Source organism: Budorcas taxicolor, chromosome 14, assembly GCF_023091745.1.
Source record: "Budorcas taxicolor isolate Tak-1 chromosome 14, Takin1.1, whole genome shotgun sequence".
Classification (NCBI taxonomy): Eukaryota; Metazoa; Chordata; class Mammalia; order Artiodactyla; family Bovidae; genus Budorcas; species Budorcas taxicolor.
In genome coordinates this window covers 47,681,373-47,695,354 of record NC_068923.1, presented here as the reverse complement: position 1 = coordinate 47,695,354, position 13,982 = coordinate 47,681,373, and the positions used below count along the sequence as shown (strand labels likewise).

Below are 13,982 nucleotides of genomic sequence, written 5' to 3'. Positions count from 1 at the left end.
GAAAACACTCATTATTGCTACTTTTCCTACCAAGAATGTTGTGGCCAACAGGATGGAAAAAAATTTTTTTAAGTCTGAGTATTTCTAATCTAATAGGGCATGAATTTCCCTGCAGCCAGTTTCTTATCTTAAATGAAAGATGTCATGTCACTTTAAGCATGGAGTTTAGCAGGATAAGACTTCATCAAAAAGTTCTGTTTAATTAAATATTTATACCTATGATGTGCTATTTTAAGCTCTTGAGATGTATCATGTGTAAAAGAAACAAGAATCCCTGCCATTGTGGAACTTACATCCTAGCACAGAAAGATAATCAAATAATAAAAATAAGTAAAATTAGACATCATATTAGAAGGTGATAAGTGCTACAGAAAGAACAGAGCATTTTAAGGGAAATCAGGAGTTGGAGTAGAGGCAGGTGCATCACAGGTTGTAATTTTAATTAGAATGGTCAGAGCAGGCCTCACTAAGATGGCATCTGAGTAAAGAAATTAGCCATATTGCTATCATATGAGAAAGCTTGCCAGGTGGAAGGAACAGTGAGTTCAGAAGTCTGATGTACTAGATTTTGAGTATGTGGAACAAAATTCCCCAAAATGTTGACGAATTTCTTAACATGATTATATTGGATGTGTTTAATATGTATCCAAGTCCTGTTTAACATCATCTAAAAGAACTGCAATTTCCTAAGCTTCCTATCGAGGAAAAAAAATATTTCCATTGTAGAAGAAAACAAAGAGTAAAAGTGAAGTCACTCAGTCGTGTCCAACTCTTTGCAACCCCACGGACGGTAGCCTACCAGGCTCCAGGTCCACGGGATTTTCCAGGCAAGAATACTGAAGTGGGCTGCCATTTCCTTCTCCAAGGGATCTTCCCAACCCAGGTGTCAAACCCGGGTCTCCTGCATTGCAGACAGACGCTTTACCATCTGAACCACTAGGGAAGCCCATAGTAGAAGAATAGATAGTATTCTGATAGACGCTGAGTATTTACTATGTGTGAAATGTTTTACAAACTTTATTTAATTCTCACAAATTTCTGTAAGATTATCATTGGCCCCATTTTACAGATCATAAACTGAGGCTTAGAGATGTTGGTATTTGTGTGAGTTATCTCTAATGAGTAAACTAATTTTAATGTACAGGCATGACTTGGAGACACTATGAGTTCAGTTCCAGACTGCCACAATAAAGCAAATATCACAATGAAGTGAGTCACACAAAGTTTTTGGTTTCCCTGTGCATACAAAAATTATGTTTAAGCTGTAACTGTAGGCTATTAAGTGTGCTGCTGCTGCTGCTGCTGCTAAGTCGCTTCAGTCGTGTCCAGCTCTGTGCGACCCCATAGACAGCAGCCTACCAGGCTCTGCCGTCCCTGGGATTCTCCAGGCAAGAACACATTAATTATGTTTAAAAACTGTGTATACTTAAATTTTAAAATTCTTCATTGCTAAAAAAACTCCTAACCATGATCTCAGCCTTCAGCGAGACAAAATCCTTTTGCAGTTGTAAAAGATAACTGATCACCGTGACAAACATAACAATAATAAAAAAAATTTTGAAGCACTGTGAGAATTACCAAAATTGAACACAGTAACACAAAGAGATCAAATGCTGTTGGGAAAATGGCACTGGCAGACTGGCTCCATGCAGGTTGCCAAAACGTTCAATTTATAAAAACCACAATATCTGAGAAGTGCAATAAAGTGAAGTGCAATAAAACGAGGTAGACCTCCTTGTACACAATTCTTAAACACTCTCCCCACAAATATAGCTTACTTCACCTGGCATGGAAAAGGAAAACTCTAGCCATTTGAATGAAGATTTACAAGATGGGAAAAAATAATTTCTAAGAAACTTAGAAATTGCATTATTGGCAGAATATCAGACTCCATAAACTAATCTGATCTGGCAGCTTTTAAATTCCCAATTTAGTGAAGCAGAACATAATGCCAACTGGAAAGAAAACTACACAACAAAGTACTTAATAAATATAGCAGCTCTCATAAAAAAGGGCCTGCACTTCCTCAATAACCACATAGTCGGATAACTTGTATGAAGGATGTTCATCTTTATCCCTACAACTGATCACTTTCCAATACCACCTTATGAGAAATAATGCCAATCTACAAAATTTCACTTCACTTAGAGAATTTGGAACACTGACTTAATAGGCGTTTCAATCCAGTTTCTCATTCAGAGGTCAACCCACCTGTGTGACTATCTGGCTGCCAGCCAAAATATATAAACTTTGCCCACTGTACAGCTCTCTTCCTCTCTTTGCAATAAAGCAGATACCTGAAGAAGTACAAACCAGCAAATGTTTATTTGTCAATCAAATTTAATACACATAATATACAGACTTACTTGCCATATATAAAAAGACTTCTTTAATTCAAAGTTCCTTCTGGAAAATCTTCATCCTGGGAATTTTTTTTTTCTTCCTCACGGAAAATAAGCATTATTAAGAAGTGTGTAAACCTTTAAGATCCAAACCAAAATGAAACTGAAATCACCTGTTAGTCACATGTGCGATATTCTAATCCAGTGATAAGAGTCTATATCATTGTGACCATAGTACATCCTTTTTTTTTTAACTATCACCTTGGGAGAAGGAATTACATGGCTCTTTTTAAGGCTGATGAGTTTACAAGTTTTTACTATATAATCAATTAATTTTTTAAAAAAATACAATTTGCCTCACAGCATATCTAAATGGACAATTCATGTTTGAAAGGGAGAGATTCCTGAATTTGAAATACTCTAATAAAGAATTAACAATGTATTATTAATAGAGCCCTACCTACCTAATTTTTCAAATTTTATACCTTCTCAAACCCTATGCCCCAAGAACATATGATCATTGGTTTCTATTACCAAAATAAACATTACAATTCTTATTTCCAAGCCTTTGCTTGGTTATTTACTGTCCAGAAAACCCTTCTTCCTCCAGCTACCTGATAAAAGTTATATCAATCCTTTAAGAATCAGCTAACATCAACTACTGTTAAGCTTTCCCAGATCATCCTAATTTCTCTCCTTCCTTCTAGCAATCTCATCACTTTCACTATACTTATATAGGATTCACCTGAATATGCTTTAAAATATTATCATGTACATCTCCTTTTTAGTTATAAGCCTCTATAAAGCTATCCTATTCATTTTTACACACATTCCCGCACATCAATGACAATACATGTTAGAGGTAGCTGATCAATTATTGTAACTGTAACTGAACAGAATGTAAAAATCATTGGTCTTCTTTCGTGGGAACTTAAAACTTCAAGTTACATTGATATTCACAAAGACTCAGTTTTGAATCTGCAGCCTCTATCTTTCTTCCTAGCTCAAGCCATACATCTAACTATTTGTGGATTTCTTTATAGGGATATCCCACAAGGAACTCAACTTAAACTCCTCTAAACCAAGTTCATCACCTACACTCTGTTCTGCTCTTCTGCTAGTGTCCAACTTCTCCTTCTACGACTCAAGTCACTTTTAAATTATTTGTTGGGCCCATTTCTTCATCTACCAAATGAAGACCCTGGCAAGGAACTAAATGGGATTGAGATGGAAGGCACAAGGGAAATTCTAATTCACGAGAAAAAACAAAAAAGTTAAGGAATAAGAAAGTTGAGCTGCCCACAAAAATAGTTCCACTCTCTTCTCAAAGGTTTGCTGACTTTCCAGGAGAGAGGTTTTAAAATGGGAAGCCAGCTTCTTGTTGAAAGAGCTACTGATAACAGACAAATAAATATTGTTGAGTTGAAAATACTTGATATAGGGAATTTTGATGATTATTCCAAGAAGTCTTTAAAGGACTTGTTGCTTGCCTTCCCATTGCAAAGGAGATAATTCACATGATTGTTTCAATGAAGGTTTTTGAAACATTTTGCTATTAAAAGTACATCTTAAAGACACAGGGAAAGAAATTTGCCACACATAACCAGGTGTGTTTTCAAGAAATCTGGAATATTAAACTTTCGATTTGTAATATAAATACTGCACACAGAGCAGCAATCCTTTCTCCAGAAACACCTGCCAAAAAGGATGTTAAAAATGCATGCCCTACAACCTAGAGGGGTGGGATGCGGTAGGAGGGGGATTCAAGAGGGAGGGGGTGTGTATGTACCTATGGGGCATTCATGTTAATGTATGGCAGAAACCAACATAATATTGTAAAGCAATTATCCTCCAATTAGAAATAAATAATTATCTTTAAAAAGGCCTAAATTTTAGAACCACTAGCATCAAATGTATCAATTTATCATTTCTTTTGAAAAAGGCATGGGCTAGGATATCACACGTGTTCCACATCTTTTACATACATACAATTGCCCATAAGGGAATGAAACTGATTATGAGATCTGTGCATTCCCTTTTAGATAAACAGTAACTGGTTTTGTTTTGTTTTTTTAATATGGGGAAGGTTAGTTAACACTGGGGTAGTTAACTGCTCAGCAGATTAGAAAAGGACTCCTTACAAAGAAACAGAAGTCCTTTATGTCTTGGACACAACCTCCCACCAAGACCACACACCCAACACACACGCTCGCGTCTCCCCTAGTCTTGGGGTTGGTGGGGGTACTGCAAGTGGCACAAAAGGGAGCTGAGCTCCTTGAACCCACTGCAGGTGAGGCGTGGGATGTCGGTACAAGGTTGGGGCATGTCTGCAAACCTCCGTTTTGCGCCTGTAAAATGGACATAAAAATATTGCCTTCTTCACATTGTGAAGATTAAAGGAGATAGTAGTCAAGGCTATGGTTTTTCCAGTGGTCATGTATGGATGTGAGAGTTGGACTGTGAAAAAAGCTGAGTGCCAAAGAATTGATGCTTTTGAACTGTGGTGTTGGAGAAGACTCTTGCGAGTCCCTTGCACAGCAAGGAGATGCAACCAGTCCATTCTAAAAGAGATCAGTCCTGGGTGTTCACTGGAAGGACTGATGCTAAAGCTGAAACTCCAATACTTTGGCCACCTCATGCGAAGAGTTGACTCATTGGAAAAGACCATGATGCTGGGAGGGATTGGGGGCAAGAGAAGAAGGGGACAGCAGAGGAAAAGATGGCTAGATGGCATCACCGACACAATGGACATCAGTTTGGGTGAACTCTGGGAGTTGGTGATGGACAGGGAGGCCTGGCCTGCTGCGATTCATGGGGTCGCAAAGAGTCAGACACGACTGAGAGACTGAACTGAACGTTTGTAAAATGCACTCGGCACAGCTGCTGCTGCAAAGTCGCTTCAGTCGTGTCCGACTCTGTGCGACCCCATAGACAGCAGCCCACCAGTCTCCCCATCCCTGGGATTCTCCAGGCAAGAACACTGGAGTGGGTTGCCATTTCCTTCTCTCATGAAGGAAACTGAAAAGTGAAAGTGAAGTCGGTCAGTCGTGCCCGACTCTTCGCAACCCCATGGACTGCAGCCCACCAGGCTCCTCCATCCACGGGATTTTCCAGGCAAGAGTACTGGAGTGGGTTGTCATTGCCTTCTCCACAGCAGTAAGTGCTAAATAAACCACCTACTCCAGTACTCTTGCCTGGAAAATGCCATGGACGGAGGAGCCTGATAGACTACAGTCCATGGGGTCGCGAAGACTCGGACACGACTGAGCGACTTCACTTTCACTGCTATTTATTATAAAAGATAAACCAGTTCCTCCTCACACACCCACCCTCACCTGAAAACCCGACTAGCTACCCTTCCCGGGATTCCGTGCTCTGTAACTAACCCGAAACCTGCCTACCCCTTGCTCCATTCCAAGACTTCCCGGGTTAAAATGTGTCTTTCGCAGTCGAACAAACTAGCCCGCCTGAAAACAAACTCCTGCAAAAGCACCAGGCTCTGTGACAGGCGGCAGCACGCAAGGGCCGGAGTCTAGTCTCGCCTCAGGCCGCCGCGCGCCTGGTGCCAGCGAACAACCTCGCGCTGCCGCCCACGAAACTCGGCTAGAGTCACGTGCCACTGGCCCGCCTCACCGCAAGTCCACGACTCCCCCACCTGCTGGGCTCGCGCGTCAACACGTGATCTCCGGCCCCGCCCACGGCCCCAGGGCTGATTTCCCCGGCCCGCCCACTTCGCTCATGCTACACCACGTGATCTATGTCCCCGCCCCCCGCACAGCTACGGGTCCACGCCCCATTCCACTCGCGCGGCGTCAGGTGACCGCCGGCCCCGCCCCCGGCCTTGTTGCTGGTTCCGCGCCTGGGAGGTCTTGCCTGCTCCGCGGCGGCGAGCGGCAGGGGAGGAGATGGCTGCCACTTTGCAGCGCATAGAACGGCTGTCCAGTCGGGTGATTCGCGTCCTAGGCTGTAACCCGGGTCCCATGACCCTGCAGGGCACCAACACCTACCTGGTGGGGACCGGCCCCAGGTAAACGTTTCTCCACCCTCGCCATCATACCTACCGCCCCTCGGGACGCACGGAGCTGGGCCTGCGGGGACTGCTCGCGGCGGGTGGAGAGGCTGTGCGCCCGCAGCCTGCACCGTGGGGTCCTGCCTCAGCCCACCCCGATTCGGACACCCCTTCCCCTAAATCACTTCCACCCGGGGTAGTCGACTGTCTTAACTTACAAATGGCTAAGGAAAAACGGACATGTTTCCTGTTTCCGAGACCCAATTTACTTTGTTTGATTTTGAAAGCCGGAGTGAGGTTAAGTTGTTGAGACACTAGGATCGCTTGGAATTAAGAATCCGAGAATGCCTTTACTTTCCTCACCTGATTTTCACTGGTGTTTGGCCCTGAGTTTGACTTCCGTTCGCAAAAGCGAGAGGTTGTATTGAGGCCTTTTTCTTAACTCTAGCGGAGAGCAGGGTTTCCTTGCTTCAAATTGCTCGAGTCAGGGAAAAAGCTAGCCAGCTTGGTGAAAGAAGAGCTAACTTTGTTTCTTGTTACTGTTGTGTGACTTTATTTTAAATATTTTTAACTATTTTAAATTATTCTGCGAATGGAATAACCTGTCTGTATTTCCAAGATTTTTGTCTGTTCAGACGCATTCTGTTTTAGTGGTATGATGGAGGAACGGTAACATGTCAGTTACTGCACAGCAAGTGCATTGAGCAATCTTTGTGTAGTCCTTACTCTAGATAATAAAAATTGAAAATAAGATATAGTTTACCTTGAGCCCAGAATTTAATTATTCAGTCTGGACGTGTTCGTCAGTTAAATTTAATCACTCAGTCGTGGCCGACTGTTTGTGACCCCGTGGACTGCAGCACGCCAGGTTTCCCGGTCAATCACTAACTCTGGAAGCGTGCTCAAACTCATGTCCATCGGTCAGTGATACCATCCAATCATCTCATCCTCTGTCGTCCCCTTCTTCTCCCGCCTTCAATCTTTCCCAGCGTCAGGGTCTTTTCCAGTGAGTCGGTTCTTCGCATCAGGTAGCCAAAGTATTGGAGCTTCAGCATCACTCCTTCCAATGAGTATTCAGGATCGATTTCCTTTAGGATTGACTGGTTTAATCGCCTTGCTGTCTAAGAGACTCTCAAGAGTCTTCTCCAACACCACAGTTCAAAAGCATCAATTCTTTGGTGCTCAGCTTTCTTTATGGTCCAACTCTCACATCCTTACATAACTACTGGAAAAACCATAGTTTTGACTAGACGGACCTTGTTGGTAAAGTAATGTTTCTGCTTTTAAATGTGCTGTCTAGGTTGGTCATAGCTTTTCTTCCAAGGAGCAAGTGTCTTTTAATTTCATGGCTGCAGTCACTATCTGCAGTGATTTTGGAGCCCCCCAAAATAAAATCTCTCACTGTTTCCATTGGTTCCCCATCTATTTGCCATGAACTAGACGTGTTACGGAGAAGGCAGTGGCACCCTACTCCAGTACTCTTGCCTGGAAAATCCCATGGATGGAGGAGCCTGGTGGGCTGCAGTCCATGGGGTCGCTAGGAGTCGGGCATAACTGAGAGACTTCACTTTCACTTTTCTGCATAAGAGAAGGAAATGGCAACCCACTCCAGTGTTCTTGCCTGGAGAATCCCAGGGATGGTGGAGCCTGGTGGGCTGCTTTCTGTGGGGTCTCACAGAGTTGGACACAACTGAAGCGACTTAGCAGCAGCAGCAGACATGTTACAATTAGTAAAATTAGTTGATTAATACACAGTTTAATAAGTATAGTTTATTGGGTTTTCATTTGAAGTATCCACTGTATTTGCCTTTTTCTGGTAAATCAGTTTTAGAAGCAGCAGCTTGGAGAATCTGGAAGTACTGACCATCTTGCAGAAAGCAAAAAGTTGAGTCAGGATAAACAACGCAGAGTCAGAGCTTTAAGCTGCCTCCGGGGTCTAGGCGAACAGAAAATTAGGCAGAAAAAAATACTTGATATCTAGCATAGAGTCGGGGTTGGCTTAGACCCACTCATCCCAGGAAATCCATAGGTGTGCTCTTCACTTTTCAGTGTGTCATCTTAAATGAGTTCTAAAGTCAGTACCTAAGATGAAAATTGCATATAGTCAAAATTATCCTGGGAAGTCTCTCAGGAAAACACAACATAGGAGATCAGTGTACTGTGTCTCAATAAGTTCAACACAGCCTGTTTTTCCTCCAGCGATGAAACAGATGGCTGGTTCTGTTTGAAAACCAGATGAAGAAATTGGCGGGGGTTGGGGACAATGTTGTATGAAAAATCCATACTGTATCTTTTAACACTAGAATCACACTCAGCGTGGCAAAGTGCTGGTGCTAAAAGACATGAAGAACCTGAAGCTGATTGAGAGAAGAACAGATTCACCGTCTTTGATGTTGCACTACTTAGACTACTATGAATGGCCAGTGGAATCACTCACAGATGAGAGCGAGAGAGATGATGTTGAGCCCAAAACTGAGCTGTGATAAGTTAATGTGCCGGTGCTGCTGCTCTGCTGTATAAAGTAGATGTTCAGTTCAGTTCAGTCGCTCAGTTGTGTCCGACTCTTTGCAACCCCAAGAATCGCAGCACGCCAGGCCTCCCTGTCCATCACCAACTCCCGGAGTTCACTCAAACACATCCATCGAGTTGGTGATGCCATCCAGCTATCTCATCCTCTGTCGTCCCCTTCTCCTCCTGCCCAATCCCTCCCAGCATCAGTGTCTTTTCCAATGAGTCAACTCTTCGCATGAGGTGGCCAAAGTACTGGAGTTTCAGCTTTAGCATCAGTCCTTCCAAAGAACACCCAGGACTGATTTCCTTTAGAATGGACTGGTTGGATCTCCTTGCTGTCCAGGGGACTCTCAAGAGTCTTCTCCAACACCACAGTTCAAAAGCATCAATTCTTCAGTGCTCAGCCTTCTTCACAGTCCAACTCTCACATCCATACCTGACCACTGGAAAAACCATATCCTTGACTAGATGGACCTTTGTTCGCAAAGTAATGTCTCTGCTTTTGAATATGCTATCTAGGTTGGTCATAACTTTCCTTCCAAGGAGTAAGCATCTTTTCATTTCATGGCTGCAGTCACCATCTGCAGTGATTTTGGAGCCCCCCAAAATAAAGTCAGCCACTGTTTCCACTGTTTCCCCATCTATTTCCCATGAAGTGATGGGACCAGATGCCGTGATCTTCGTTTTCTGAATGTTGAGCTTCAAGCCAACTTTTTCACTCTCCTCTTTCACGTCCATCAAGAGCCTTTTTAGTTCCTCTTCACTTTCTGCCATAAGGGTGATGTCATCTGCATATCTGAGTTTATTGATATTTCTTCTGGCAATTTTGATTCCAGCTTGTGCTTCTTCCAGCCCAGCATTTCTCATGATGTACTCTGCATAGAAGTTAAATAAGTAGGATGACAATATACAGCCTTGATGTACTCCTTTTTGTTTTTGGAACCAGTCTGTTGTTCATGTCCAGTTCTAACTGTTGCTTCCTGACCTGCATATAGGTTTCTCAAAAGGCAAGTCTAGTAGATGTTAGGTGGCTAGAAATGAATAGTAATTGGGTCCAGGTGATTCTGATAAGTGAGATCCATCTATTCCACTAAGATCACTGGTGGCTCCTGTATCACTAAACCCAGTGGCATTTTACCATTCCATCTTATTTGAACTTCAGTATCTTTTGATGCTGTGGACCACTCCCTGATTTATTGACACGGCCTTCTCCTGGTTTGTTCTCACCTTTCTAGCTATTCTACTCTCTAGCAATCTCCTTTATAGAATCATCCTCTTTACCAGATATTTTAAGCTATTGAGTTCCTCAGGAGACAGTCTTACTCTTTCTTCTGTTCTCATTGTTGTATTCTCTACCCAGAGGATTTTGACTACTTCCTGGGCTTCACCTGTTGTATTCATTAATAACTCCCGAACTTATAGCTCCATTGTAGACAAGTCCAGGTTCATCTTCAGACAAGGGTAGCCAACTGCTTTTTTATATCTCTGATTGGATACTCGAAACTACCTGTCTTCTTCCAGTTGTCTGAATCTTGGTAAACAGAACCATCCTCATATATAATCAAGGTAAGTACTTAAGTACCCTCCTTGTCCACTTTTCTTTACTTCCTGCACACACATATCCAAGCCATTATAAAGATCTCAACATTTCCACTGCTGTTAACCTGTCCAAACCAGTACAACTCTAGCTTAGGCTTTTAAAATAGTTTCTCACTGGCCTGTCTGCATTTACTTTTGTCCCTGTTCAATCCATTCTTCCCCACGTAGTCAAAGTAGCAGTGTATGGTTTTTATTTTTGTGTTTTGGTCACTTATCCTGCAGCAGGCTAGCCTAACGTATTCACTGGCTGATTGCAGGGTTCCAGTGGAATGAGAGGAAGTATGTAAAGACCTAGAGGCAAAGGCTTACAGTCACTTTCATGTCAGTCCATTGGCCATAGGAAAACCCAGTGTACATCCATACTCAAAGGATGAGGAAACAGGCCCTAGTCCTTGGTGGCAGGAACTTCAAAGTGACATTTCAAGAGACACTGTTAAATGTAGATGAAAAGTGAAACTTCATTTTTTCCTTGCAGGATGCTTAATAAAATGAGGTCCTGTTTGTAAAGTATTAATACTACTTAGTGTTGATTAAGTTGCGCTTTAATAAAACACTTCTGGTATTTTTTTTAATTTCTGGAGACATAGTATTTCTTACTGTTTTAAATGGGATTTAATTAAAAGAGAAAAAAGAAAGCTTTCATTCATTCATAGTAGAAGAGTGCCTAAGTGCCTACAGTGTTTCAGGTAGTGTATTAAGGGTGTCCTATGAACTTGGCAGAAAAAATACACCTTTAACAAAAGCTTTGTTTTCTCTTGGCTTAGAGACTTGTAGATACCATAAATCATCAGATAGCCCCCAAAATGAATATATAATTTAATATTTGATGCTACCAGTGAAGAGTAAGTCTGCTGCTGCTGCCAAGTCGCTTCAGTCGTGTCTGACTCTGTGCGACCCTAGAGACGGCAGCCCACCAGGCTCACCCGTCCCTGGGATTCTCAAGGCAAGAACACTGGAGTGGGTTGCCATTTCCTTCAGTGCATGAAAGTGAAAAGTGAAAGTGAAGTTGTTCAGTTGTGTCCGACTCCTAGTGACCCCATGGACTGCAGCCTACCAGGCTCTTCCATCCATGGGATTTGCCAGGCAAGAGTACTGGAGTGGGTTGCCACTGCCTTCTCAGAAGAGTAAGTCTAGGATAGTATAATTAAAGGTTTTAATCCAGTTATCACTGTCAGAAGTTTCCAGTGTGGCAATTCAGTCAACATCAGAAATCACAGAAGAGATATCATTAACATTTAAACTCAGGTTTTTCCAGGGCAAGATGGGTTTTTGCCTTGTGAGACAAGCATAACACATTTTTGATGTTAAAAATGTAAAAAGCAACAAAAAAGAAAAGCATAGCACATAGTAGATCATTCATAAACAGCTATTGAGGAATGAATGCACAAATGAATTACTGAGACTTTTTATCAAGATGAATCCTGTCTCCCCCAGCCTCAACTTGAGAGGGATTCTTGTGAAACAGCATGAATTTAAGAAGTTGGTGAATTGGTTCTTGAGGAAAATGTCCCCATTATTTCTTCACTTCAGAGAGAAAGACTGTTACCCCCATAAAACAGTACTGTTCCATCACTCAGTCGTGTCTGACTGTTTGTAACCCTGTGGACTACAACATGCCAGGCTTCCCTCTCCTTCACCGTCTTCCCCGAGTTTGCTCTAACTCATGTCTGTTGAGTTGATGATGCCATCCAACCATCTCATCATCTGTTGCCTCCTTCTCCTGCCCTCAGTCTTTCCCAGCATCAGGGTCTTTTCCATTGAGTCTGCTCTTTTCATCAGGTGCCAAAGTATTGGAGCTTCAGCGTCAGTACTTCCAGTGAATATTCAGGTTGATAAAACAGGGAGGAAGGGCAAACAAAGCAGAAGGAGGGTGCAGAACCACAAAGCAGAAAAAGTAAGTTGTCTAAGTAAAGGAAGGAAACAGCTCAAACATTCCCCCACCCCCACCCCTTGCTCCCCTGCTGCCCTCACTTTCCCATACGGAAACCCTAGTACTTCATTGTGTATATAGTGCAGAAGACTACATTTCCTTAGGGAAACCACTGAATCAGCTTCTTTCCTATTGCTCAGACATTTGAGGATGCTGTAAAAAATCTCGAGAGCAGAGTGAATAAACATGCATATTCTGGTATCAGAATACCTGGGCTTGAATGTTGGTTCTGCCATTTCTTTGCAAAGTAACCTTGGGCCAGTTACTTAATTTCTGGATATAATAATGAAAAGCCTACCTTCAGAGTTTGTTACAAGGAATACAGTTGTAAAAACATGTAAGATCCTTGGAACTGTGCCTTCTTTCTTGTTTTTTTCTTTTAAATGCTATGTAAGTGTTCAGTGTCATTGCTGTTATTCCTCATTGAGACTCGCATTTAGCTTTTAAGTTTTTTCAAAGAATCTTCTTAAGGTGAGATGATTATAGTTAAGCTTATATGCATCTGGTTTTCAAGCACTTTAGAAGCAAGGCAATTTATGCAGTTTCTTACACGTACTGTAAATTATCTGTGTGAGAAATATATTGATACTATGTGTTCTGATTGTGTGATTATCTTCCATTTAATTTTCAGGAGGATCCTCATCGACACTGGAGAACCATCAATCCCAGAATATATCAGCTGTTTAAAGCAGGCTCTGACGGAATTTAACACAGCCATCCAGGAAATCATAGTGACCCACTGGCACCGTGATCATACTGGAGGCATAGCAGATATTTGTAAAAGCATCAATAATGGTAAACAGAAAATATTCATTAAGCTGATTGAAGAAAACTGTGTTTTCAGGATCATTTAATTCAGTTAACAGAGCTAAGTAAGCTAGTAAACCATTTACTGAATACCCCATAATTACATGGTACTTTCAGAAACTACTGTAACTTGAAAACTAGCCCCAATTTTAACAAAGAAGGAAAGAAAAGTACTATTTTCTACCTCTGATCTCTTTTACGTGGTATTTTTCCCCGATGCCCATAACAAAGGTCAGTTTTAATTTAGTTTGTGTGACACAACTATTTCAGATTAAATAGTGAGCAGCTACTGTTGAATGTTTACTGTGTGCCCTGCACTGTGCTGGTCACGTGGCCTGAGTACTGTGAGGTGGGTGTGTTCTTATCCATATGTCTTCTAGAGCATAAGGCAACCGCCGTGATAAACTGAACTACTGGGGAAGGGGTGCCATATTGGTAATTCTCTGTCCTTGAAACCTCTTAAGTACTGACACTTCACCATTTTTCTCATTCCCTCATCCCATCACACACATAGTTTCATCCACCCATCCATTCCTTTACCAAACACTGGAGTGACTGCTATATGCAGGTACTATTCTTGACACAAGGAACCTAGCAGTGAACAAAACATGGAGCTTTATTCTCACAGGGAAGGTAAATGGTAAATGGATCATAGATCAGATGGTGACAGGTACTACAAAGAAAAGTAAAGCGACAACGTGAAAGCAAGGGGAGAACGGGTAAAGCAGAGGAGGGCAGTGGCAGAGAGATCCAGGGTGGAGGGAGAGGCGGTAAGCCGTACAGT

General features: G+C 42.2%; 1 protein-coding gene across 1 annotated transcript in view; it reads left to right on the top strand.

Annotated features, from left to right (window-relative positions):
- The first annotated feature begins 6,213 nt into the window (after positions 1–6,213).
- The window catches only part of LACTB2 (lactamase beta 2), a 34,209-nt gene continuing 26,440 nt past the window's right edge, over positions 6,214–13,982 (top strand). The window contains exons 1-2 of the mRNA XM_052651894.1: positions 6,214–6,369; positions 13,023–13,186. Coding sequence (XP_052507854.1) covers positions 6,248–6,369; positions 13,023–13,186 — 286 coding nt within the window. The 5' untranslated portion in view covers positions 6,214–6,247. The remainder of the gene's footprint in view (positions 6,370–13,022; positions 13,187–13,982) is intronic.